Here is a 25645-nt window from a genome sequence, read left to right on the forward strand (position 1 = left end):
TAGAGCCCCAGATGCCCGGCCCGAAGTAGCTAAATGAAGTTAGACACTACTCATCTCCACCCGCGAGGTCCACGGTTCCGGTCATACACCCGCCAATTGCTGGCTAATTAGTCTTCTGATTTCGCGATGTTTGAGATATGGAAATTCATGGGACGCATGACAGAAATTTCCATTCTCGATTAGTGTTCCCACCCCCTGGGAACCCCCGAATATGCCAAGGTTCTCTGGGAATATTGCCCCGGTCTCAAGCCATTGGGAATACTCAAAGATCACAATTAACAGGCCGCAGAGAAAACAGAAGCCTTCCATCGCTCGATCTCCCATACAATCATGCGTAATAACCGTAGTGTGGTGCTGACAACTACACTCCGTTTCCTTGCCTGTGTCTTTGTGTAGACCAGGGCTGCTCTTGTTTCATTCGGATTCGGAAGAGCAAGTGCCTGCTTCCAGGCCACTCGAGTATAGCCTCGCAGGCTGTTAACAGCATGGACTCTATATAGGTATGATGGTGAAAGATACGAGGGTCAGCTGGTAATTACCCTGTCGATGGATATTTCCCCTCGAGCAGGAATTGAGCTGAACAGACTCTCTACCCAGCCCAAACTATGTACTCACGTTACCGGAGTCAGCTTACTGTGTGATATCAGATAAACACACAACACGTTCTCTGCCAAAATATCTGGACCTTTCGGTGCATTCGATGTGAAAACTAAGCTCATAGAGTCCGGCATTCTGATTGGGTGGACATGGGAGGAATGCCTCACCAGAGCAACGGACGAGCTAATCCTCTTTCGGCTAAACGTCAATACCCGTTTCTCGGCACAAGCTGGTCTACCACCTTTTTGCTTACGTCTCCCATCAATAATCGCTCGCCATTGCTAGAAAAAAAAGCTTCGGAGTTTTTCTAGCCACAATACCTCTGACAATGGCGGTACAATCTCTCTCTGCCGCTGGGGGGGGTAACAACTCCACAACCTCGACAGTCCAGTACTCGAACAGTCGCCCAACGAAGAGTTTACGGGAAGCGAAAGAACAATGCGCCTAGATCTGTTTTCGAGGACAAAAGCCCCGCGAGGGATTCAATTTGCCCCCCAGTTATCAACGATACGGTCGAGGCTATCCAGACGAAACTGGCCGAAATAGCCATCAGTAATGACCCGGTACCGAACGAACAAGACCCCGGTGGAAAAGTATATAATGAGACAAACAAAGGGGGAGGGACCGTGGGGACAATCCCGGATGTACAGGATAAATGCGCCGTGTCAGCCTCTACCTCACAACAGCACGAATATCTCTCGACCAAAGCAACCGAGTTGAGCATGGAGCCAGAACCGACAAAGCAATACGAGACGATGCTTGAAGTCAGGATCTGCTCGCAGCCCAAAAACCCAAGCCCCGTGAAGGGAGAACCAGCCCCGTCAGTTCAAAGAACGGCTCGAAAGAGGATCCCAGCAGCACGCAGATCCTCAGGGATAATCCACGACAGCAAGGCAAACGCCTACGTCCGACCAATCCTCAACGAAGCATTATCACCGATCGCATCTCAAGGTATCCAGAAGTTTGGCACATGGGCATCGCGATCAGCGAACATGTTCCATGTTGCCAAGTTGGCAGAAGGATCCTACGGAGAGGTCTACAAGCTCCACCTGCGGGAGGCAGAGAATCGGCCCGTGGTGTCAAAATCCAAGCTGGCAAAGCTGAAGGCTTATGGAGATGGGGTGTTTAAGGTGGTGCCCCTGCGTGCGCAGAGTGGACCTGGATCCAAAAAATTCACAACCATCGACGAAATCGCTGCTGAGGTCAAGATGCTCAAGTATCTTGACCCCATTCCTGGGTTTGCTCGCTTTAGGGAGATTCATGTGGTACAGGGCCGCTTCCCACCTGCTTTCCAGCATGCATGGGATCATTATAAAGAGACGAAAGACGACTGTCTGAACCCGAATCCGGCCAGCAAGAAGGCATACCCAGATACACAACTATGGGCAATTATCGAAATGGATGATGCAGGGTGTGAGCTGGAGAAGTTCCCTTGGTGCTCTATTTTCCAAATTTACGATATCTTCTGGGGGGTTGCGATGTCTTTGGCTCGCGCGGAGGAGTATTCCATGTTCGAGGTAGGAAGATATTCCGATCGGTCACAAGACTCGTTACTAACCCTTCTCCCAGCATCGAGATCTCCATCTTGGTAATGTCTGTATTCGCTCTACTAAGCCAGACGGCTGTATGAACCCACCCACAGATCTTGAAATCGCACGCCGGTCGTCGTCAAGCGGGTTCGGCTTCAGTTCTCTTGAGACTACAATCATCGACTATTCTCTCTCCCGTGCCAACCTCCTTCTCGGGGATCTGCCAGAGAATTCTGAAGGGGTTTATGAGATTGCTTCTTCCGACTTGGACAAGAAGCAGATCTTTGATGCGATTGGTCAGGACGAGGACGACGCCCTGTTGCGAGACACGTATAGATAGTGAGTTTCCAGCCACTTGTGATACATGAAGATATAGAACTCACTAACCAAACTTCAATAGTATGCGCGCCACTGTCTACACTGGCATTCCCACACAAACGGAGAAGACTCCCGACGTTCGTGGGATTTGGGCGGAATACGCACCTCGAACGAACTTAGTATGGCTTCTCTTTATCCTCAAGAACCTACTCAAAAACCGCAAGCCCGAACCCTCGCAGCCACCACCACAGACAACGCGCAAAGCTCTTGCCCCATGCTCACCAAACAAGTCCATGGAGCGAGTGCCCACCTTAGGAAAATCAAATAAGGCGAAATATTCTGGCGAGGCTGGCACATTGATGAAAGAGCGACAAACAAAAGATCTGCAGGCCCATGTTGCTGGACTTCGTCAGACCCTTGAGGATAGACTAAAAGCTGTGCTTGAACTGCTAGATTTGGAGCACGGGCATGAGGATATGTGCTGTGCAGCAGATTTGGTTGCGTACGCAATGGACTCGCAGTGGCTGGCGGAGGAAGACTTTTTTAATGCATAGTATATAAGGCGTCGAGTGTTTCAGCAGGTCTAACATATTCTCAGTGCATGCTTGTTTGCGTTTCATTGTGTTTTTGATTACCAGTTTCTGGTTCTGGTTCTGGCCCAATACCATTGCGCGGTGTTTTGGTTGTCACTATTAAAGCGAAATGGAGCAGGGCAGCTCATACAGCTGATTCCAAGGATCCATAAAACTGATTTCCAGAGAATAGATTCTCTTCAAGACAAAAGCTCTAGGTAGCTTATACTAGTACCAAAGATTAGTTTCAACTCCAAAATTCTCAGCCAAAGCAAATGTAGTGACCAACATGCTACATGTGCAGGGTGCGTTGATCATCCTTGGACTAGTATGTCTAGGTAGTACTGTTCGAGGCGTGTTTAAGCGATCGGAATGCAGAGCAATCTCTGCTGGTGTCTGTGGAGGCACATTATATAGGATTCCTACATGCCTCAAGCTGGGGTATTTCGACCATGTATAGTGGGCTAGTCCGGCCGGAGACCTAAATAAACCGTTAAGCGTTGAGCTTGAAATCCCGAGAGCGAATGAGCCGAAATGATGTATCCTATTTCTGAAGAGTAAGACTCCGAAATTTATCTAGATGTACTTGTAGTTTGGTCGTAAATCATGAAAGTGGCGCAGGGCCCAAATGCCGACAGCTGTAACAGGGCCATCACGAGCTAGTGACAAAGAAGCTGAGCAAACTGCCAGCTGCTAAGCCGGCCACAAGCATGATACTCATGAAAGCCCCAGCAGCCTCTCGCTCGTCCACATCAACCCAAAAATTGGCGCCCATCATGCAGCTCGACACGAGGTACCCATTAGTAGCCCCGAAGAGGAACTGCACAATGACCAAATAAAAGAAGTCACTGTGCACCACAGCTCCATGCCCATTGATATTACACAAAAGGTAAAGTGGGAGGAACCCAATGCGCGCAACCGCCAGGAGGAACGCAAGAAACGGGCGATGTCCGATTGATAGGCCCGGTATCGCCACCGCAGTCCGCCCGGCAAGATCCCCCACATTCCAGACCAGCAGGGCGAGGGGGGTAAAGACGCGCGGGTCATAGATACGGGATTGCTGCGGATCATTCACGGACACAATTTCAGAGGTATAGACGGGGAAGAACATCATAGTGAACGTGAAACATAGCGCCACTGCAATGGCCAAGTAACGAAGCTTCCCGAACAGTGTCCATAGGCTGACTGACTTGTCATGCGGAAGATCGACGAGTTCGTCGTCTTCGTTCTCCAGCACAGACTTCGGCCGCGGGCCGGGCCGGCGTCGGAGGAGATGCAAGAAAGCCAGCAATGTCAAAATTGAGACGCCTGTTGCGGTTAGGAAGTAGATGAACGCAGCTTTGGGGGAAGCTGCTGGGGGTTCATCTGATCGGTCCTGTCCGCCATGGGTTTCCATTGGTACCAGAAGGACCGATGCAATCTGGACCACACAAGGTAGTACTCCAGCCACTCCTTGGCCACCCATAATTGCTTGGGTATATTCTTCCCTGCCGAAGCCGGCACCGTAAGCAAAAACACCATTCTGGTTGAGACCAGTAGCAAAGCTAGCAGCAAGGACCATTATCATGAGAAACCCAAAGTACACAGGTACCGAGACATTTTTAAGCGCGAATGTCGAGAAGGCGAGAAGTGTGAAGGTGACGCAGTTGACAAGAAGGGAAATCGTGATGCGGCGAGGGTAGGAGACATTCTTCTGGAGCTTCGCAAGAACATATACAGTAGCTAGATTCGTAACAGTTGAGACGGACATGATTGAGGATTGGTAGTTCCTCACGGCCCATTCGCTGGTTGCAAAGCGACTACGGAAGTATGGTGCGGCAGCTAGGAACATGTTCCTGGAGATCATCCCTGAGGTTAGCTTCAACCTCGCAAGAGTATGTCAGATGTAGCATGTCAGATGTTTAGTTGACTTACCATGCCCAGAGCATAGCATTTCCGAGCAAGAAGAATATGACATATTCAAATCTGGAGTAGCGAGACTGCTCCGCGTGCTCCGTGTCGGCGGGCCCCTCCGATGAACCCTCGAGCGGCTCATATGCCACTGAATCGGCGGCAAGCCTCCGTATCCTCTCCATTACGGTATTGCAGAGCCCAGTTCTCAGGGCTCGTGTTAGGAAATGTTCCTCAGGGAATGAGGTTGCAGTTCAGATGAATTCCGCGCTGATCGCGGGTCGGGTCCAGGGTTCACCTGACTAAGACCCAAATGCGGAGAATGCGAACTGCCCAGGTGGACGCATGACAAGGTTTACATTTGGAATCTCGTTTTCGAGCTTATGATGTTTTTTACGTCATGGAACAACCAGTGCAGTGGCAGGTCGATACAGACAATAAAGATAGCAGAGGCCTTATGCAGTCTGCCTTCTACATTCTGCCAGTATTCTAACTTAGTCTACGACTACTAGGCAAAATTCGACACACCCGAAAAGATCACCGTCCCGGTGTTTTCACTCCTTATTGTGGTCTATACATAAGTTACAAGTTCAATGGCGAGGAGACTAATCTCTATCGCGGGAAAGGCAAAAAGGAAAGATGAAGAAAGGAGAAGAGAGGGGTTCAGGTGAGGAGAGTATGCGCAAAGAGAAAAGCCATCATCAAGGTGAGTGTGGGAGTATATGACAGCTTGAAACAACGTCAGGAATAAAGTGACGCTGGCCCCCAAATATATTACTTTTTGGGAGAATCTTGCTCAGCTAGCTCCTCCTCCTCAACTTCGTCTGGCTCAGACTCGGCTTCTTTTTCAAGCTCCCAGAGCTGGTCAAGCTGGTCTGCTCTGGTAGGAGGCTTATCAGCTTCGCCGCCGCTCATCTGCCACTCCATGAGTTTAGTGAAAGCTCCGTCAGGACGGGAACTAAGCTCCTCATAGCTGCCCTGTTCAGCAACTGTACCATCAGTGCCAAGGACGATGATGGTGTCAGAACGTTTGATGGTTGAGAGACGGTGGGCAATGCTGATTGTAGTGTTGTTGCCTTCAAGTAAAGCGGCTAACGCGCTGTTCACGAGAGTCTCGGATTCGGCGTCAAGAGCTGAAGTGGCTTCGTCAAGGATTAGGATGTCAGGTTCCTTGATGAGAGCTCGTGCGATCGCAATACGTTGCTTTTGTCCACCCGAAAGCTGGGTTCCTCGGGCTCCCACATGTGTGTCGAGGCCGTTCGGGAAGTCGCTGATGAATTGGCAGTTGGCCTTGCGGGCTGCAGCGATGATTTCTGCTCGCGTGGCATTAGGGCGACCGTAGGAGATGTTCTCGGCAATGGTGCCGGAGAAAAGAACGGGCTCTTGCGAGACAACACCGATCTTCCTCCGAAGTGATTTTGCATTCATACTGCTGATATCAGTTCCGTTGATAAGGACTCGACCAACGGAAGGGTTGTAGAATCGAACAAGATGGAGGCAATCGTAGACTTCCCTCCACCAGAAGGTCCAACAATAGCGACATTGGACCCTTGTGGGATCTCAAAGTCCAGATTCTTGAATATAGTTACAGCCGGCCGGGTAGGATAGCTGAAAGTGACATTTTCGAAGCGGATAGGGCCACGGGCAGACTCGACCTTCATACCCTTGGTGGGGTGAATGGTTGGGTGTCTGTCCTGCAGTTCGAATAAACGACTGGCAGCACCCACGCCTTTCATGAGTTCGGAATAGAAGCTGGAGAGTCCGAACATGCTTGACCCAGCGTAGACGGTATACATCAGGAATGACGTTAGCTCGCCCAGAGAGAGAGCCCCAGACGAGACCATGCCACCTCCAACGTAGAGCAGGCAAATGATGGTCATGTTACCCATCAAACCAGTCTGTTACATATTAGTGACACAGAAAGGGTACAAAGAGCCCAGTACCACTCACCGAACTAAAGAAAGCTGCATTCATCAAAGACTCCCGTTTGCCGATGTCGAAAACCTTCCGAACTTGCTTGTTGTAGCGGTTGACCTCAAGGATCTCGCCCGCAAACGACTGACTAGTCTTCACATTTCCAAGACGTTCTTCGGCAATCTTGGTCAGTGTACCCAGATTCTTCTGCATCTGCCGGCTGATGTTTCGAATCGCACGTCCGTAGAAGAAAGAAACCAGGCCGATCGGCGGAAGAATGATACACAAGATACTGGAAAGCTTCAAGCTAGTGTATGCCATCATAGTAAAGCCCGCTGCACCACTGACACCAGCCCGCAAACCATCCGACAAGTTTTGGGTAATACTCTTGCCCACAATAATGGTATCAGAGCCAAGTCGGGAAATTAGGTCTCCAACTCGGTTGGCATCGAAGAACTCGGCGTCTTGGATGAAAGTTTGACGGAAAAGACGGGAACGCGACCTCGCCACGATGCGCTCGCCAACGATTCGAAGAATCATGATTCGACCGTAGTTAGCAGCTGCGCCGACAACAAGAACTCCAGCCAAAGCGGCATAGAAGACCGGAAGGGACAATCCGAACAGCTGACCACCGCCTTCTTCGGGGCTTTTCGTAGCGGTATCCATTATTTTGCCAATAGACATCGGAATTGACATGGTAATGGCGGAAGAGATCAGCAAGAAAAAGAATGCGAGACTGAGCTTCTTTGCTTCCGGCCTGGCAATCCCAAACAGGCGCCACACCTCCGCAAATCCAGACTTTTTATTCGCCGTATTGTCTTTAGCAAGTCTAGCGCTCAGGTTTACCTGGGCAGCTTGGGCAGCCTTCTCCGAAAGTTCGAAACCTTGATCTTCATCTTCATGTTCATGCTCCGGCCTAACGCTGGTGTTCGATTTGAGATGAGGAGGCGCCTTCTGCTGGAGAACGCGAGCAGTTGAGAGGAACGAGCGCGACTGAGAAATAATGTGAGAAGTGGACAGAGTATTGCGGAGACTAATTTGCCGAAGTAACAGGGGAACATGGGCGTGCTGGAGGTGAGTACTGGTCCTTTCACGAAAGGGTCCAAATGCAGTAGAATATCCGCGCCTAGCACATATAGATTCGCCAGCTTTGAAGCAATGCGAAGCTATTTGTGAAGAAATGCCATAGGTACCCGCGCTCTCAGGTCTGAGAACGGACTGAGGGCTGAGGCCCGGAGTCCAGGCCAGGAGCCGGACGCCGCGCATTTCGTAATATCAAAGCCCTAGTACTGCGGGATGTGTTGTTAAATTGAGTGAGCAGGAAGTGCCATTACCTCAAGGAAGGTAGCGCGGCAGAGCAGTACTTTTCCATAACCAGTGTGCTGCACAATGTGGAACAGATGCACATGTGGAGATCGGGATCTCAAAGTCCCCGGTGGTCGGCGGCTCTTGCGGCAGAATTTCACCGCCCATCGAAGCTGATCGAGAGCTATAGATTCACGTAGGCTTTTCCAAGTTATATCCCGCAGTATCCCCCTGGAACGCTGAGACATTTAGTATTTACTTGCGACTAAAGCTGCTCATCGGGTCATTCCCACCCTTCGAGTATCGAATATAAGCACCCCCTCATCACCCCACGTGTGTTTCGTCAATACCCCGCGTTGCCAAACACGAATTTGGTAGCCCAAGATGGTGCTCGACTACAGCAAGTGGGACGCCCTGGAGTTATCTGATGACTCAGATATTGAGGTTCACCCCAATGTTGACAAGAAATCTTTTATCCGAGCCAAGCAGGCCCAGATTCACCAGCAAAGAGAACAGCGCCGTCATGAAATCAAGACCTTGAAGTATGAGCGCCTTATCAACGATGGGCTCCTCTCGCGAATTGACCAACTTCTGAGCAATCTCAATGCGAGCGAGAGCTCTTCGACCTCCCCAGATGAAGTCCTCTTCAAGACTGTCATGGAGTTCGCCAGCAATCCAGCGGAAGACCAAGCCCCAACACCGCCAGAAGGAGTTTACACAAACGAGCCCGAGCAGCCCAAGTTCTCGCAGATGATGAGCTCTTTGTTGGACCAAGTGAAGAAGGAATTGGATGAAAAGAAGCCCGACAACTTGTTCAAGGCTTATATCCAAGGCGTTGAAGGACACAAGACCAAGGTTCAAAACCTGCAAACGGAGCTGTTGACGAAGTTGGCTCAACTCGAAAAGGAAGAGGGGAGCAAAATCACAAGTGATAAACTACATGAAGGTTTCAATACCTCCCATATTATGAAGGCTGAAGAAAAGGGCAAGGCATCTGCGACCAGCAAACAAACAGAGGTTGAGCTGCTGAACCCAGGCGCTTCGACCCAATCCTCAGACCAAGCTGCCAGCAACGATGACGATGACCCTGCCAACGTCGAAGTCAGTGCTCTTGCCAGACAGTTCGTGAATCTGAAGGTCACAGAGGAAAATAAATACAAAATGTATCACGATTTTATTGCATCTCACCGCGAGATCTTGAAGGAGAAGGAGACAGATGGACTGCTTGTGGAAGCCTTCAATGCGCAAATTGAATTCGTCAAAGCTAAGCCCGAACTTGATGCCATCAAATCAGAGCTTCGAACCCTCAACTCTCAGCCTAGCAGCAAAGAGCTTGAGGAGACTCGCAAGAAACTCGAGACCAGACGCAATGAGATTGAGGCTAAGGAGAAATACTCTCTCGCACTTGTGTGCACAATGGGCTTCTGCTGCAATACTGTCGTTCTCTTGGCCCAGATGGTATTCAGCTCTTTTTCAGTCGGTATGTCTACTACAAAACTTCAAGGCCGCCAATCGTGCCTCAGTCCAATCTACTAACATTTATATAGTATCCAAGTCAAGGGCCATCGTGCCTGGGAGGTCTTCACCAACGATGTCAATGAGACACACGGCCGTATCAAGGAACGCGCCATTGCTCTCAGCAATGAGACCTCCGCTTCAAATGACCCTGCGGGCGTTGAGCAGATTCAGCTACATGCTGTCGACCCTAATACCAAGATCACCATTAACTTGCCTAATGCCAATAGTGAAGACCCCACTGAGATTGAAGCACGCAAGATCTTTGATGCATTCCTGAAGACCTTCAAAAGGCTTTGGCATCTGAGTCTCTGGATGAGGTAAACAAGGTTCTTGGGGCCATGTCTGTTGAAGAAGCAGAGATTATCGTTGAAAAGCTGAGCGAGGGAGGCATGCTCAGCTTAGAAGAAGGCATCATCGATGGCACGACTGAAGAGGGTCAGAAAAAATTAGCAGATCTGGAGGCCGAAGCAAGGCAAGAAGTTGGTGCCCCCGGCGGCGACATTACGGAACTGGACTAGGATTTAGGGATTAGTGGGAGACGGTCGACTCTATCTCCAAGTTGTGGTGACAATACTCAGTGCATCATTTCAACTATTTTATTAATGTTTTAGTATTAACATTCCTTTGGTTAATTTCCTGGTTCGACAACTTTTGCTCCTATTCTCCAGTAAGGTAACGTTCAATCCGAGGCAACCAGCTCGCAGGAGTGTTACTCCATGTAGAAAATAAAAGAAGAACAAAAACAAAAGGAAGTCATGGTATTAACGATGCCATCGGTCTTCGATACTTAAATTACACAAATTCCCCTGGAGTAATGGCGGCATGGAGAGAAAGAGAATAAGACACAGGCCAGTTCAAAACGCCTTCTAAGCCGAAGACTGATGGTGCTTGGAAGACTAAAGGAAGATCATGGGAATCAAAATACCTCGTAATTCCCTAAAAACAATGATAAGATAGAACTTCCACCGGTTAGCTCTTGGTCTTGCATCATGGAGAGCTCAAAAAAGTCAAAACAGCAATCTAGATCCCGCTAGCGCCTGGTGCCTCCTGGTCTTTTCGGAGGTCAAGCAGCAGCTCGCGGAAGCGCTCCTTGCCCGAGCCACTGGCACCACCAATGGCACCCTTTCCAGATACATCGACCAGCTTCGCAATGCGCTCCCAGCTGGTGCCTCCAGAAGAGGTGTTTTCACGGTTCGCCAGGAACTGCTCCGCTTCGGTGCGGGTCTGGGCCTTGGCCTTGTCAGCCTTGTTGTTGTAGGAGACATAGAAGTCGTCGATGTCTTCTTGGGCCTTCTTCACGGTCGCCTCCTTCTTTTCATTCGAGATTTCCGCACGGCGGGCAATCTCAGCGTCTCGTTTCTCGCGCCATTCTCTGAACCCCAAACAAAGTCATTAGCTTCGTTATTCTGAGTCGCGGACTGCGCAAATAATGCGCAGTCGCCGGCTAGGGGCCAATTCAACTCACGCAATAGGCGCAGGCTCTTCCTCGTTATTCTGAGCACTTTGGTAGCCAGAGGCAGGGAAGGGGGAACCGGTTCCGGTGATTGTACCGCCGGGGGCGACTCTCTAGATCAAGACACATGTCAGCTCAATTCCAGATAAACGAACCCGATCATTCGTACCTCGTTTTGTGTCTGTGCCTCAACTGAAGGGAACGAGGACTCGAAATCTCCAATCTCTTCCGCTGGCTCATCGCCGCCACCCAGTAAGTCGTCGTCCGCTACGCCGCCCGCATGGGCCACATGATCTTGAGCAGTCGCGAATTGCTCCGCATCTTCACCTAGAACAGCACGTTCACGGGCCAGGAAGTCATCTTCGGCGTTTGCATGAGTGTCGACAACCTCAGTTTGGCCTAGATTGGACAAGATTAGTTCTTGACAGCACGGATGGGTCGGTAAGACTGCGGGTGGGTATCATACCCTCGTCGAACTGGTCTAGGGAGGGGAAGCGGTCGGCCATAATTGATGTAGATGAGGAGATTTTTTCAGGTTTCAGGATGAGAAATGAAAGTGGAATGTAACGTAGTAGAGCGGGAGAAAAGAAAAGGAGAGAGCAGTGGTAGGTAGTTGACAAGTTGGCGGCCAAACGCTCGAGGCCCCGTAGTCCCCACGCCCCCAGGGCGGTCAGGCAGCTAGTGTTGTTGATTTGGAGAACAGCTCAACACTCTTCCTCTCGCATCTGCCTCAGGTCCAAGCCTCCAGTTTGCCTGGTGCGTACGAGTACAAGACATATCTACAACCCAGGAACTCTTTCTTGGTTCTTTTGGCTCCAGTCGAGGGGTCTTCAATTGCTTTCGATCACCACGTCACCAGCCATCCGATTGCGACTCGACCGAACGTTACTTTACCACCCCACCTCATATCTCACTGTAATAGTTTCTTATCACGCGCCTTGAAAATGGCTTTCACGGACGACGCTGTTAAGGCGAAGCTCTCTGCTTTGAACGAGACGCAGGAGAGCATTGTCACTGTGGCGCAATGGGTCATGTTCTACAAGTACGCGGTATACACGGCCCCGTTGATAGAGGACCTACTAACACTAATTTCCTACTCCAAGGAGACATGCCGAACGGACTGCGCAGATATGGCTTAACAAGATTCACGAGTCTCCACCCCCGAAACGGCTCAATCTTATCTACCTTGCAAATGGTGCGTGAATTATCGCATGCCGCGTTGTACCAACACCGGCTAAACCAACATTACAGAGCTTGCACAACAATCCAAGGCGAAGAACAAGGATGATTTCCTCAATGCTTTTGCACCTGTAAGTACTTTTCTGTGGCTGTACGGTATCTTGGAAACTAACAATTGCATAGATTATCGTCGAAGCTACCGGCACCGCATACAAGGGATCATCGGTCGACATTCAACAGAAGTTGCGTCGAGTCGTCGAAGTCTGGAGAGCGCGCAGGGTTTTTGAGGAGCCCATCTTGGATGCGGTGGAAGCCCGCGTGAACGGTGAGTGGTCCTTGTACGTAATCTCTTTAATAGGTTCGCTAACACCTTTTCTAGAGATCGACAAGACTCGGTCTACCACCAAGAAGCAGCCTCTCGGCGGCTCATTCTTCAGAGAATCCTCCTCCAGCTCTATTCCCTCCGAGCTACGGCCATTAGTTCCTCTCCAAACAGCGCTCACCAAAGCAGCCATGACCTCCGGGTCCTCAACCTCGAACGCTGAATCGGAATACATTAAGATGCAAGACCCAAACACACCTCGTCCTCCCCACCCGTCCACGCAGCACGTCTCAGCCAGCTGCTCAAAACCCTTGCCAACGCAGAAAGCTCAGTATCGGATGTTATCAAGTGTCGCCGGGCCATAATCAACGAGCTAGATAAGATACTCGAGAGCAATCGATCTGACCTCGCCCGCGAAGAAGCTCTCTTTACCAAGTTCAGCGAGCGGAAGGCTGAAATTGACGCCAAAAAGCACGAAGTGGAAGACGCTATTGTACAGGGGTTCGACAACGACCAGGAAATCTCGCCAGACGTGGAAGCCTTGACTCCTCCTCCAGTCGAGGCGCTCACTCCTGTGGCTTCGCCCAAGCCCGAGCAGCAGCAGCAGCAGCAGCATGTTAGCCATGGCCCATTCTCGGAGGACACTCCAGTCACTCTTCCCCAGTCTTTGGTGATTCCCAATGCTGCTCAAGTGGACCAAGGAACCGAGTTTCCAACTGCGATATCCCCTGTCGGCGGTAATGATTTTGATTTTGGCTCCAATGGAACAGGCGCTAAGCGCCGTAAGCTTTCGCACGGCGAAGAGGATTATGCGCAGTATGCTACCGGTGATTTGGATGCTGATGTTGCGGACATGATTGCCCAAGAGGAAAGGCAACAGCGGTGATCCTTGGCTCAATCTCTTGCCATGTGTTACTATTATGTGTAAACTTTGTTTTTCTCTGCGTTTTGTTCTTCGTCTCTTTTGCCAAGGTGATCGTGCGCACGATTATGTTCTCAATATCTTCACGCTGAAATACCATCTAACTTCTATGATTGTTTGATCTTTCGATAATTTTCTTCATCTGTTGTTTCTTGATTTAACCGAGCATTGGCGTTTCTGACTTGAGGACAAAATGATAGGGAAACCGCGGAGTCATTTGAGGTACTCCATTGAACGAGGAACGTTCGTCTGTATGATACTAGTACTACAGAAACGGGCTAAATAACAGTTCATTGCAAAAGGTCAAGGTACCCAGCGATCTCTTGTAAATCGCCTTGGGGAGGTATGCCGCCGTGATCGTTCCACCGAGGCTAATAGAGACCGGATATTGTTGGACGATTCGTCAGCAGGCGCTGGAGGAGGAGCTGATCTGTTTTTGGGTTTCACAACCAGAATTATGATCAGGCCAACCACAATCAGGGCTAATAGGAGCATGGCTTTTCGTTTCACTGATCGTCGTTGATAATTGGTAGCCTTCGCACAGGGGATTAGTTATGTTGAGCATAGAGACGCCAGGGAACAATTCATGAAAATGAAGCCTGTGCAGGGTAACTGGAACATACCACTTTCAATTCTTTGTCTGCGGCCTTGACTTCGGTGCCCATGCGCTCGACATTGTAGTCGATACGGTCAAGCATTGTCCCTTGGTCAATCACCATAGCCTGTAATTCACGGAAAATATCAGAGAGCTCAATGATACCCTTGGCAATATCATTGATCTCGCGCTCTCGCTGGGCAATTGCCGCGTCATTCTGGCCCGTGCTTCGCTCGGAGGTCTGCATTAACATGTTCTGCGAGAAGGACTTGTCGGCGTCGGACTCCATCAATGACGGGTCCGTATAGGGGTTCTGGGCAGCGGTCTGGGCGGCATCGAACGGCGTCGTAAAGCCTTCTATGTCACGTAGCTCTGTTAAAAGCGCGTATGGTTAGCCCCAAAAGATCTTTGAATAACAATAGCCCAAGAGGGAAGAAGAGAGAGGCCCATACTCCTCAAATAAGTACTCTGCTTCTTACGGAAGCGAGCACTAGATTCTTGTACGCGCGCCGCAAGAGAAATCTGGATATTCTTCGCCATGGTCTCCTCGCCGCTACTCACAGAACCCTGCTGCTTCGACTCGCGCACCATCATTTCAATCCTCTGGATAGCCCTTTGGCAATCATGGAAGCCGCGAGTGATTTCCTGTGTAAGACGCTCGATGACACCCTCGTCCTTCCTGCGTACATCCTCGTCCCCGAACCCGGGGAGCAGATGCTTCTGGTGTAGCTTGTCAAGTTGAGCCGACTTCTGCGCAATGTCCGCCAACAGCTCGGACACCTCCTCTTGGACGTCTGCCCAGCGCGGTGGCAGCAGGTCCATTTCAATGACCATGTCGCCATCATCCTCGAAGCCACCCGTTTCGGAGATCAGGCGCCGGCTTTCCTCCGGCTGCGACGTGTCGAAGCCATTACTGGACGAGACGCCAAAGCGCGGCCTCTTAGCTGGGTGGTGTGCGAAGGATTGTCGGTAGGAGATGTAGCTATAAACAAGCGGCACGCTGCATTAGTATTGCGCTCGCTGTAAGCAGGGTTGACGTAGCTGGGGAAGTGTACAGATTGGTGCGATCCCGCCACATCGTGGCTGCAGACGATGGGGGATTGGCGGGGTGCGATTTATGACGAGGGATATGATATCAGTGCGACGCTCATCATCGGGGCCCGCGCTTTCGTTAGGGGAGAGTGGTCCTTTGTGCTTCCTCGAGTTATCCTGGTCTGGTGAAGCAAAGCGGAGTTACAGGTTACGGGGAGCTCCGCGCAGGGGGAGGAGGTATGGTATTTGCCCGGTACGGATCCCGCTTCAGCCACACGGGCTGGCTGTATCTTTTGTATTGGTAGGTAATACCACGATTAAGCTAGCTTGGGTTTCTCGAAACTCGAACGAGAGCAAGAAGTTATAGATACGAATATACGATGAGTGGATGAGCTCTTCGCTCGTGCATGAGATTTATCATAGGGGTTGAATATGGCGAGAGCCCGTCACATGTCCAACCCCTCATGATACTCCACGATCCCAAACAGGATGAGTAGGCTAAAGCTTACCCGGACAGCGTCTCGCGAATAGCATATACGGACTTTATACTAATATACCGACTCTCTGGTTCCACCTAGCACGCCTGTGTGTTTCATTTATCTTCAACGTAGGAAGTAGAGGGGAAATTCAAACGGTGCCAGTAGCATTGAATCCCATGTGTACAAGATACATGCAAGGCAGCAGTTTTGAGCTCCCAAGTGACTCTGATGCCAGTTTGGTTCGTAAAGCCCGAAATGCAATTCTAGCTCCTAAGAATAAAAAGCGGTGGCAAGGCTGGGCTCAGCCCTCGCCTGGCAGCCTAGTGAAGGTAATCCGACACTAGTCGGGGATTTTTCATGGCACTGGAAGGATCAACAGTCACCTTGAATTGCACATCTTTTGAGGCTAAGGCAGTGGCGCAGTGTAATGACAGCAGGACCAAGGTCTCGAAGAGGTTCATTCTATCTAGTGTAGCAATATGCAGTACTGTATAGAACTCGTTTCATACTGAGCGTCGCTCTTTCGTCTTAGCCGAATGAAAGTCACCAAGCTTTAGCGTTCCTCCAGCTACTGTGCCAAGAGGGATTGAGCCCAGTTAACGGAGCCAAGAGTCTACGATACCAAGCCAGGAGTATTGGGACCACAGGGTTCCTCTTCTGCAGCTGTCAAGCCACCAAAGTTCAGCTGAAAACCAATTCAGCCCTGTTCCATCAGTGTGGGTGTACGTGCTAAGTGGGTGGGGAGGGCTGACCGCCCGAGCAACGGAGCCATGTGGTTGGATGCAGTCCAGGCACGGCTATTTATGTGTACGGGACCATGTACCCTCTAAGGCTGGTCTTCCCCTTAACCTCTTCTCTCCCCACAACCCCTCTCTGCCGTTCTACATTTTCTTGTTACCTTTTCTCAACATTTCATTTCACCATGGTACGCATAGGATGGCTTTTCCCAGCCCATTCTACAACCCATGGGCTTGGGCTCAATCTCACCCCCGCTTTGCGGGGCAGAGATAATGCTGCTTGGACACCTTGGGCTGACCGTTGCTATCGCACCGACTTTAGGCCGATTCCTTGACTGAAGAGCAAGTGTCCGAGTACAAGGAGGCGTTCTCCCTCTTCGTAAGTGCTCCGATCTTGATCGCGGGTTTTGCTTGCCTTGCAACACTTAGCTAACCAGTAATGCCTTGGAACAGGACAAGGATGGCGATGGTGAGTGCGATCTGCGCCCGGGCGACACTAGGCACTCTCGGTCATGAGCAATCGAGGAAATTTTTACTGAGACGAATTGATGAATAGGACAAATCACCACCAAGGAGCTGGGCACTGTCATGCGCTCTCTCGGCCAGAACCCCTCCGAGTCTGAGCTGCAGGACATGATCAATGAGGTTGACGCTGATAACAACGGCACCATCGATTTTCCCGGTACGAGATACCTGCGATTTTCTAGGACCCCACTGCTTCCACCTAGATCGTTTACTGACGTTCAATAGAGTTCCTTACCATGATGGCCCGTAAGATGAAGGATACCGACTCAGAGGAGGAGATTCGGGAGGCATTCAAGGTGTTCGACCGTGACAACAACGGCTTCATCTCTGCTGCTGAGCTGCGCCATGTCATGACCTCCATCGGTGAGAAGCTAACCGACGATGAGGTTGATGAGATGATCCGCGAAGCGGACCAGGATGGCGATGGCCGTATCGACTGTAAGTCTCAATAAACGGGAAAGCTCCTCAAGCTTTCTCGCTCATTCCTTCGACCGCCCTCCGGTCCAATGCTAACCACGCAATTCGTGTAGACAACGAGTTCGTCCAGCTCATGATGCAAAAATAAACCTCCATGTCGCCATGTCTTTGTTCATCTTTAGCTGAAGTCGCAATTTTCCAATAAGGATGTGTATCGTTTCTCTTCCACCATTTCCACATTCCCGGTTTCTGTAGTCCATGCTTTTGCGCCGATGATTTGAATGATTCATGACCAAGCGTGCGCTTGCGCGTCGCAATGCAGATAACGCTTAGGATCCGGCGTGGCAAACAGGTGATTTGGGCTGTGTGTTTCATAGTAAGGCAACGAACTCGAGCGATTCTGCTTTGGATACTTGGAATTAGCTCTGCAGAATGCTGCGAGCCTTTGGAGTATTTATGTGTAGTAATGATACCGGAGGAAGACTCAATCAAATGCATTCCTTTATTAAGCTCGGCCCTTGTGCTCTTTGTTCGTAACGTTCAGAATCCAGAGGTACCAGACACCTCTTCATCCGTCAAGTCTACCGATTGAACCGCAAAACCTCCATATACTGCCTCGCCAAATCCGCTCCAGCATTAGGATCCGGATCTTCGTCCACAACCACACCCCCCAAGCTAAACGCCACATTCTCAACCTTCTTTTTCTTTCCGGCCCTACACCTCCGCAACTGATCCTTCACCTCCTTCCCAATCCCAGGAACCAGAATAGCCTCCCGTGCCCCATCGACACTAAACCGGGCCCAGAACTCCCGAATCAGCACCGCCGTAGCAGCATACTCCGCATCCACGTCGGCCTCCTCGACCGCAGAGAAGTCGACATCAATCCCGGAATCCGCATCCTCACTCCCCTCCTTGGGTGCGAGAGCCGTCTCGATGACCGATGGCCCACGCCACTCGATCTCAACAATGGTGCCGCGCACTCGGCCCGTCGGAAACGTCTGGCGCACGTCGCCGAGGCGCACACGGAAATCCCCAAGATCGTAGATGATCCCAGCCGGAACCGCGACAGTCAGCTTGTGACACCAGAATGGCTGGCACGCGTAGGTGAAATGGTGAAACAGCGTGCCGAAGGACGAGGTGGGGAGAGTAGCCATGACCATGGGCTGGGCATCTGGGGCCGCGGTGCTAGTGCTAGCCTGGGAGCCAGATACGGTTATTGGAGCCGCTGCCGGCGCAGAAGCATTGGAAGGGACAGCGCCTGGCGCACTGGGAGCGTGGGCCGGGTGGGCAGAAGCTGGGTGCTGGAGAGTCTTCTCAGGCGGCTCGGAGGTGTAGACGAAGCCGTGTTTGGGGTAATGCGTTAGCTGGAGGAATTGCATGTAGCTGGGTTTCGAAGGGCTGTTGGGTGATGCGATCAGGCCCGGGGTATCTCGCATCAGCTTCTGCTCGAGATTCCACCGGCCAGTGGGGATGAGCTCCTCATCTGGGAAGGCGGCGCGGAGGCGCTCTGTGAGGGCTGGGAGGGCGGTTGATGAGTTTGGGTGGGAGGGAATAAAGTAAACACTTTTCACTTAGTTAGCCCTGGGTCCGCGGCAGAGGCTGAACATAAATCATGATGTGGCGACGATACCCGGTGATTGGCATTATGGAGGAATGGACTGTGAGCCTCTATTGGGATGGAGAATATCAGAACGGCGAGAGAGCTGAACAAGTGATTCTTCAAGGCTGTTGTCGTAGAGGGTTATTGTCTGGCTGACTTGTGACCAGTGAGCACCATCGATATCAAGTTGAAGCAACGGCCGGTTAAGACGGAGTTGGTGTGGTAGTCGCCTTCAGACCCCTCGTTCGGCCGGGGCGAGTCAACAATAGCCCTTATAATTCACTACTACTAAAACCTGCCAGCCTTTCTCGAAAAGCCTTCAGGAGCTAGGGCTGTCTCTTTGGTACTGCCAGCACGCCGCGTACTAGGAAGCACCGGCTCCAAAAGATGCTCAACAAGGAAGCTCTCAAGGGGCGTAACTATTCAAGCATTAGCTCAGGGGACTATAAAGGGAGTAACTTTGTAGAATGGAGGCGATCTCCTTTGTCCATACTGTTTGGAGCTATTTGTTACATCTGATTAGAGCAGACTTTATTGACAGCATCTACAGTGAAAATGCGCGAAACGACGTTCCCGATGCAAACAGAGCAAACACACACATTGGCCGGTGCTATCTGTAGGGATGACGCATATTTTTGTCTTTAATCCTTGAAATGATGCGTGTGGGGGACAGTAACTACTAAATCAAAATTAGCTTGACTCGTGGGCTTATTGCACCCTCGACAATGCCCTTGGATTTGAGATAGTGAACAGACTCGGGAATACGACGTGAACGCCACCGTTTGTCCATCCAGATCGACCCATAAAATTTCCCCTTCGGGCCATTTCAGGGGATTTCTTGGAGTGGACCCCTTGGTACTTCGTACATACTGTGGGCGCATGTAGCCAGACAAACAAATCACATTTCTGGATGCCATCCCTAGTCCTTGCTTCGATTGATCTGATCCATACATTTCAAACCGCATTCTGGAAACTCTTATCGTTGACCATCAGGAGATTGGCTCCCTCGCTGCGCAGCCAAGAAAATGGGCGTCGTTGTTTTCAACCCCCATTTGTGCCTCGCCAATCAAAACCTGAGACATTTGGCCCTCTGGATCGAGTTACCCACTCCAAAGATACTCGTGTATGTACGGAGTCCAAATCCCTGACGATCAGGGCCTCTAATATCTGCTCACGTAAAGCAGATGGGTCTAACTAACTAACTCTTCCCACTGACGTTTTCTCCGTGTTTCTCTTTCTGCCCCTCTTGAAAAATTATTCAATTGTCCCTTCCCAGGACACCCTTTTATCTATCATCGCCCATTGTGGGCCCAGGCCAAGCCTTCAGTCTAGTCGTGGCTGCGCATGCACTCCTATTTACTGCCCCGTATGGCAAGCTGCCCTCTGCTAGTAACAGTATGAGAAGCAGACTGAGGTTTATTTTCTTTTTTTTTCTAGATGAGATCTTTTGGCTTGTGAAGGCACTTTCAAGATGTACGCAGGTCGCTCAGGTCGGTCCTTGATTCGTGCAATTCTTTTCTTGCTAGTGGTTTATTTTCTCTTCGTCTGGCTGCCACTCAACACATTCTATAAGACCGCCAGGCCAATCTCAAGAAAGAGCCAAGGTTCTGCACATGATTCCATACATTTAAGCGCGTCTACAGAGAGATATCCTGTTCGCTCATACATCCCTCTTCCATCAAAGCCATTGCCAATACCGCGCATCCAATATGACTTCCCCGAAGAGACAAAGTTAGAGCGCAAAGTGCGAGAGAAGCGCAAGGACGCCGTAAAGGAGACCTTCATGCACGCCTGGAATGGCTACAAAGACCGTGCATGGCTTCGAGACGAGGTCTCTCCCCAAAGCGGGCGTTTCGTGGACTCCTTCAGCGGCTGGGGAGCAACGCTGGTTGACTCCCTAGACAGTCTTGTCATTATGGGACTAGAGGATGAGTTCAAGCTTGCGCTGGAGGCAATCGAGCAAATTGATTTCACCACCACCCGGAGCGAAGACGTCAACGTCTTTGAGATCGTTATCAGGTACATGGGCGGATTCTTGGCCGCCCATGACCTCACACATGGCAAGTATCCGACGCTGCTGCAGAAAGCAGAGGAGCTAGGGGATATGATCTTCAACGCATTCGATACCCACAATCGGATGCCTCAAGTCCGCTGGGAATGGACCAAATCCGCGAAAGGCCAGGAGATCAACCCGCTGGAGCGGACATACCTGGCCGAGCTGGGCTCATTCTCGGTGGAGTTCACGCGGTTGACACAGCTCACCCGGAACCCGAAGTACTACGACGCCATCCAGCGAATCACGGATGTATTAGATGATTCCCAAATGACCACCCGAGTCCCGGGCCTCTGGCCGCTCGTCGTGAGCGCAGACCGGTTGGCTTTCGATGGATACGACTTCTCGATGGGCGCTTTGGCAGATTCCACCTACGAGTATCTCCCCAAAGAACACATTCTCCTTGGCGCACAGACAGATCAGTACGAAAGGATGTACACTCGGGCTTTTGAGGCCATGAAAAAGCACCTGCTTTTCCGGGCCATGACACCGGATGAAGACAAGAAAATCCTCTTTACTTCTGACCTGCGGGCGAACAACGGAGGCTACAATCATGTCACGCATAGCTCGGACCATCTCAAATGCTACATTGGAGGCACAGTGGCGCTTGCCGCGAAGATATTCCGCCGTGAGAAAGACCTGGAGATCGCACGCGGACTGACGGACGGCTGTATCTGGGCTTATGATTCGACGCCGTCAGGAGTGATGCCTGAGATTTTCAAATACGTGCAATGCGCCGACTCCGATCAGTGTCCATGGGACAAAGAGAAGTGGCAAACTGCAGTTCTGGGACATCCTCCTGCCTCCGCGGAACAATACAGAGAAGCCGATAGAATGATTGTCGAACAAAACATTCCGCCGGGCTTTGCCAGTTATAAAGATCTGAAGTATCAGCTCAGGTAGGTGAATTTATCTAAATGGTTGCAAAGAGGGCGGTAGGAATCACGTACAGGAACTGACAACTGTTAGACCCGAGGCCTTGGAATCAGTATTCTACCTGTACAGAATAACAGGAGACAAGTCTCTACAGGATACGGCCTGGCGTATGTTCCAGAACATCGACAGGCTGACTCGTACAAATACGGACATTCCACCGCCTGGGACGTTCGTGAACCGGATTCTGGCTTGTCCGATAAGATGGAGAGCTTCTGGCTTGCAGAGACCCTGAAGTATCTTTATCTCATCTTTTCTGAGCCACATGTCGTCAGTTTGGATGATTATGTATTGTGAGTGACCCAGCCACCTGCAATTCCCGATCCCAGCGTCTAACAACCAGCAGGAGCACTGAAGCACACCCGTTTAGAAGGCCATCGGGTCATTTTTGAGATTGAGCGTAAACGATTAATTGGGAAGGTATTTCTGCTGTACATATAGTTGATAGGCGTTGCTAGAGGATCTTTCTCGATGCAGTTCAATTAGATTGTATCTCAACTTTGGAACCAAAGATAAATTTGATACACCTATCCAAAGACCAGCTGGACCTACCTGCACATGTACTGTCATTCCCTGACTAGAGGCGCGGAACCACAGCTCAGTGATCTCTCAATGCATATCAGCATCGGCGAGAGCAGTGGTCTTGAGTCGACCTTCTCTGCAACCTTGGCCCTCGTCATATTCGTACTGGATCGAGTATCCGACCTCTTTCCGGATCGCCATTGTATGCACATCTTCTTCCACGACCATATCATGACTTTGCATATCACCTCGGCGACGCGATTGCGACACCAGCTCAATAGCATCTGGATCGTCCATGAGCCCGGAATTCAGGCCGCGGTCCCCTTTCCTAGCTCTTCCCCCCACCATAGGCTCGCGTCTCTCCGGTGCGCAAAGAGGGAATATTGACCGCCGCATTGGGATTCTCTCAGCCGGAGTCCTACTACTAGCCCTCACAGACTCCTCCCGACAGAGCTCCTCCTTTGAAGATGAGTGGGGTACTCTAGAAACAGTCCCTGTTCTTTTCCTTCGGACCCTGGACATCGACCCCAGACTGGGGAGGTCGAGCCAGAGCTGTCCTTCGTAGCTCTGGACCGGGAGCCACTGCTTTCGAGATTTGAGTCACCGGCTGTGCCGTAATTTGTGCTGACGGCGGCCATGAACGGCCTGAGACAGAATACGCTGCAGGCTACTAGGGCATAGTGTACCTCGACCTGGAGCCAGAGGGTTGGTTCGACAGCGGCAAGGGTCACATCTTCGTCATTAAGGGCGGTGCTGAGGGTTGAGAGGTGTAGAATGGTGAAAGCTATCAGACTTTATATCAATTACCCTAAATTAGCCATGATGCATTTTAACGATTTGGTGGAATATACTCACGGAAATCTAAAGATGAATGCGAGGCCGATGCCAATTTTTCGTTTCACTGACATGAACAGCCCTTTCAAGAGGACCACAGCGAGGATGAATAGACATAGCTCGGTGAGAATGTCTATAATGGCTATAAACTGCCATCTCTGATACTAAATCCGCTCAATTTAGAGAATATTAGCTTGGCTCCAGCCTGAGGTCTGATCGTTCATATCATGGTTCATTCAAGCTACGACTTACCAAATGCCGACATTGACCCCCTTGTGTTCTCCACGGCTTATTGAGCTCGCAGTTGACAAGCAAGATAAATATGGCCGGTACGACCCAGGCGGTGCATAACACAGCCGTGGCCCAAGAAGCCAGGTTATGAAGTTTCTGGGGCGTAAGACGCAGGTAGATGGCGACGACGCAACATTTGGAGAGATAGATGACAACGAGGGAAAATGTGTCGCTTGTGGCAATCAACTGATGGATTAGCTTCCTGGATAACCACCGGGGACAAATTGCTTACTGCCTGTATCTGCCCGACCCTGCTCCCGTCAATGAGGAATATCGAAGTGCCGAACCCGCGCGAGCATGTGTAGAACACCAAGATGGATTGGATTATGCCAAATGCCTATTCCGGAACGATCAACTTTCGAATCTTCTAAGAATGAGTGTTATTCAGGTGAGGCCTTACCGTGGCGCCTAGTAATATCATATCATCCCGCGCGAATGGAGGAATCAACATGAGGCGCACATAGAGTCGAATGAGAAGACACGCCAGTGACACTACGAGCCCTAGTGCCGCAGTTATGATAATCCATGCACCATGATGGAAGTCGTCCACAACTTCAAATGGCGGAGACTGGCCCGGCGGCACATACGGGCCCATGGCATGCAGAAAGGCCGCTGAGCAACTGGGGGTTGGGATCCTATCAAGACTGGCCTCGGTGGACGTAAAGTAACAGGAGAAGCACTACAATATCCGAGCCGTTTCAACGAGTCAAGGTGGGATTTCCGTGCACTGGGAAGGTCGATCAGCCTTGATAAAGGTATATTCACTTCAAGGCATGCGGCAACAAGCCGCAAGAGCAAACGAGGGCATCAGTCGCTCCATGTGTGGACAGCGGGAAACCACGGGGGCGGGGCCGAGTCATATGTAGGAGAGACAGAGTGAGCGGGCTGCTGAAGTCGACCGCCGAGTATTTCGAATGCGACAAATGAGACCAAACTTTCCGCCTTTTTCAATTATAGAATATTTGTGGAATTATCCGTTTCCTCTCCTCAACTACCTGACTACCTGCGTAGGGGTGAGGCGACAAAGTTGTTATTATGTGCACTCCGCGTATGGCATTCTCAGCTAAAATATTGTCGTCTGATAGCATACGATTGTGGAATTCGAGTTCCAGGATTCAAGTAACCCTCCCTCACGTCGTGGTCGAAGTGGGTTGCCTCCAGATTTGCTAGCCGCACCTGCCACTCCTGCATTGGGGCGTTGATCGCCATGCAAACTATATGCTCATGGGTCAGAAAATCGGAAGCCGAACATCCGACAGGGATATGTGGCGTTGTTCCTGGCCTAGCCATTTTCATTTGTACGTTGTTCTGGCCGGGTTTCTACCGCGGGTTGGAGAGGTGCAGGTGGCGCGCATCAAGCCTCTTAAGATCCCAGGGATGATCATGGGCGGGACAGGGAATGCGTGGAGCGAAGTGACAGGTCAGATGAAACTGAAAGGCCGGACTACTACTAGTAGTACAATGTAGGACGCTAGTCGGATATCATTGGGATTTCTACCTGCTCGGTCAAAAAGCAAATATACTTATTCGCCAATTATCCTTCCTTCCATGCTAGTATTTACCGGCGTATCAATAGCTTCGCCAGAGTAAATCAATGAACAAGCAACCAAGCAACCTTCCTAGTAAACTAAATGATCACTCAAGAATTGACTCCCTCAAAACCAAAAAAAAAGAATTTCGAATTCGGATTGTGATTTCGCAAGGTTTGCTTGGTTGCCTGCTAGGAAGGGTGGCTTCAAGATCTCCCCTCCCCTTGGCATGCAAGGCGCCGCTAGCTTCATCGGCCATTCTTCTGGCACTTCCGGGTCAAGGGATAACCCTCAAAGGAAACGACAAACAGTGGCCTAAAATCAATGCAACGCTTTAGCCTACCAGTTCGGACTTCAGAGGTGTGCCACTGAAATTCCGGCCGGGATATACCACATGGTTGGCGCCCGACAATTTTCTCCCCTGCCACGCTTCGATTATCGCGATATGACACCCAGTGAGTGGGTTATGTCAACAGTTGTTCACTTTTTCAACGTAGACATCTTAACCCCGGCCTCCCATTAGTGGCTTTCTCACTATCGGACGCTTGAGGATTCAGAGGGTCTTGTACACCTCGAAAT

The 25645-nt window shown here is 50.7% G+C and overlaps 11 protein-coding genes across 11 annotated transcripts; 5 read left to right on the forward strand and 6 right to left on the reverse strand.

Annotated features, from left to right (window-relative positions):
- Nucleotides 1–925: 925 nt before the first annotated feature.
- N7468_009977 (uncharacterized protein) lies at nt 926–2998 on the forward strand (the record flags this gene model as incomplete). The annotated part of the gene is made up of 4 exons (XM_058479272.1): nt 926–931; nt 984–2114; nt 2167–2465; nt 2527–2998. The coding sequence occupies 4 exons, from the start codon at nt 926–928 to the stop codon at nt 2996–2998; spliced, it is 1908 nt and encodes a 635-aa protein (XP_058325840.1).
- A 670-nt stretch (nt 2999–3668) lies between these two features.
- On the reverse strand, nt 3669–5091 carry N7468_009978 (nucleoside transmembrane transporter FUN26; the record flags this gene model as incomplete). The annotated part of the gene is made up of 2 exons (XM_058479273.1): nt 3669–4851; nt 4931–5091. The coding sequence occupies 2 exons, from the start codon at nt 5089–5091 to the stop codon at nt 3669–3671; spliced, it is 1344 nt and encodes a 447-aa protein (XP_058325841.1).
- Nucleotides 5092–5680: 589 nt separating this feature from the next.
- mdr2 (ATP-binding cassette permease mdr2) lies at nt 5681–8086 on the reverse strand (the record flags this gene model as incomplete). Its single annotated transcript, XM_058479274.1, has 3 exons — nt 5681–6335; nt 6395–6804; nt 6857–8086. The coding sequence occupies 3 exons, from the start codon at nt 8084–8086 to the stop codon at nt 5681–5683; spliced, it is 2295 nt and encodes a 764-aa protein (XP_058325842.1).
- A 423-nt stretch (nt 8087–8509) lies between these two features.
- N7468_009980 (Hsp90 co-chaperone CDC37) lies at nt 8510–10161 on the forward strand (the record flags this gene model as incomplete). Its single annotated transcript, XM_058479275.1, has 3 exons — nt 8510–9605; nt 9681–9869; nt 9923–10161. The coding sequence occupies 3 exons, from the start codon at nt 8510–8512 to the stop codon at nt 10159–10161; spliced, it is 1524 nt and encodes a 507-aa protein (XP_058325843.1).
- Nucleotides 10162–10663: 502 nt separating this feature from the next.
- N7468_009981 (clathrin light chain CLC1) lies at nt 10664–11602 on the reverse strand (the record flags this gene model as incomplete). Its single annotated transcript, XM_058479276.1, has 4 exons — nt 10664–11015; nt 11109–11209; nt 11266–11495; nt 11563–11602. 4 exons carry the CDS (start codon nt 11600–11602, stop codon nt 10664–10666), a joined length of 723 nt encoding a protein of 240 aa, XP_058325844.1.
- A 438-nt stretch (nt 11603–12040) lies between these two features.
- N7468_009982 (CTD-interacting domain-containing protein) lies at nt 12041–13483 on the forward strand (the record flags this gene model as incomplete). The annotated part of the gene is made up of 6 exons (XM_058479277.1): nt 12041–12138; nt 12200–12291; nt 12348–12406; nt 12459–12600; nt 12655–12799; nt 12844–13483. 6 exons carry the CDS (start codon nt 12041–12043, stop codon nt 13481–13483), a joined length of 1176 nt encoding a protein of 391 aa, XP_058325845.1.
- Nucleotides 13484–13822: 339 nt separating this feature from the next.
- Nucleotides 13823–15326, reverse strand: N7468_009983 (t-SNARE syntaxin TLG2; the record flags this gene model as incomplete). Its single annotated transcript, XM_058479278.1, has 4 exons — nt 13823–14053; nt 14143–14486; nt 14567–15058; nt 15170–15326. Coding segments are annotated over 4 exons (1224 nt in total), but the record flags the coding sequence as incomplete, so codon positions are not given.
- Nucleotides 15327–16547: 1221 nt separating this feature from the next.
- On the forward strand, nt 16548–17452 carry N7468_009984 (calmodulin; the record flags this gene model as incomplete). Its single annotated transcript, XM_058479279.1, has 6 exons — nt 16548–16550; nt 16685–16741; nt 16816–16831; nt 16919–17044; nt 17113–17325; nt 17418–17452. 6 exons carry the CDS (start codon nt 16548–16550, stop codon nt 17450–17452), a joined length of 450 nt encoding a protein of 149 aa, XP_058325847.1.
- Nucleotides 17453–17885: 433 nt separating this feature from the next.
- Nucleotides 17886–18948, reverse strand: N7468_009985 (uncharacterized protein; the record flags this gene model as incomplete). The annotated part of the gene is made up of 2 exons (XM_058479280.1): nt 17886–18867; nt 18935–18948. The coding sequence occupies 2 exons, from the start codon at nt 18946–18948 to the stop codon at nt 17886–17888; spliced, it is 996 nt and encodes a 331-aa protein (XP_058325848.1).
- A 1427-nt stretch (nt 18949–20375) lies between these two features.
- N7468_009986 (glycoside hydrolase family 47 protein) lies at nt 20376–22245 on the forward strand (the record flags this gene model as incomplete). Its single annotated transcript, XM_058479281.1, has 4 exons — nt 20376–20394; nt 20548–21856; nt 21971–22178; nt 22237–22245. The coding sequence occupies 4 exons, from the start codon at nt 20376–20378 to the stop codon at nt 22243–22245; spliced, it is 1545 nt and encodes a 514-aa protein (XP_058325849.1).
- A 254-nt stretch (nt 22246–22499) lies between these two features.
- Nucleotides 22500–24132, reverse strand: N7468_009987 (uncharacterized protein; the record flags this gene model as incomplete). Its single annotated transcript, XM_058479282.1, has 6 exons — nt 22500–22830; nt 22893–23204; nt 23268–23410; nt 23499–23723; nt 23770–23874; nt 23938–24132. 6 exons carry the CDS (start codon nt 24130–24132, stop codon nt 22500–22502), a joined length of 1311 nt encoding a protein of 436 aa, XP_058325850.1.
- Between the last annotated feature and the right edge of the window lie 1513 nt (nt 24133–25645).

The sequence above is a fragment of the Penicillium chermesinum genome, assembly GCF_028974085.1.
Source record: "Penicillium chermesinum strain IBT 19713 chromosome Unknown utg000008l:1.0-1752722.0:1.0-1753981.0, whole genome shotgun sequence".
NCBI classification, from domain to species: Eukaryota; Fungi; Ascomycota; class Eurotiomycetes; order Eurotiales; family Aspergillaceae; genus Penicillium; species Penicillium chermesinum.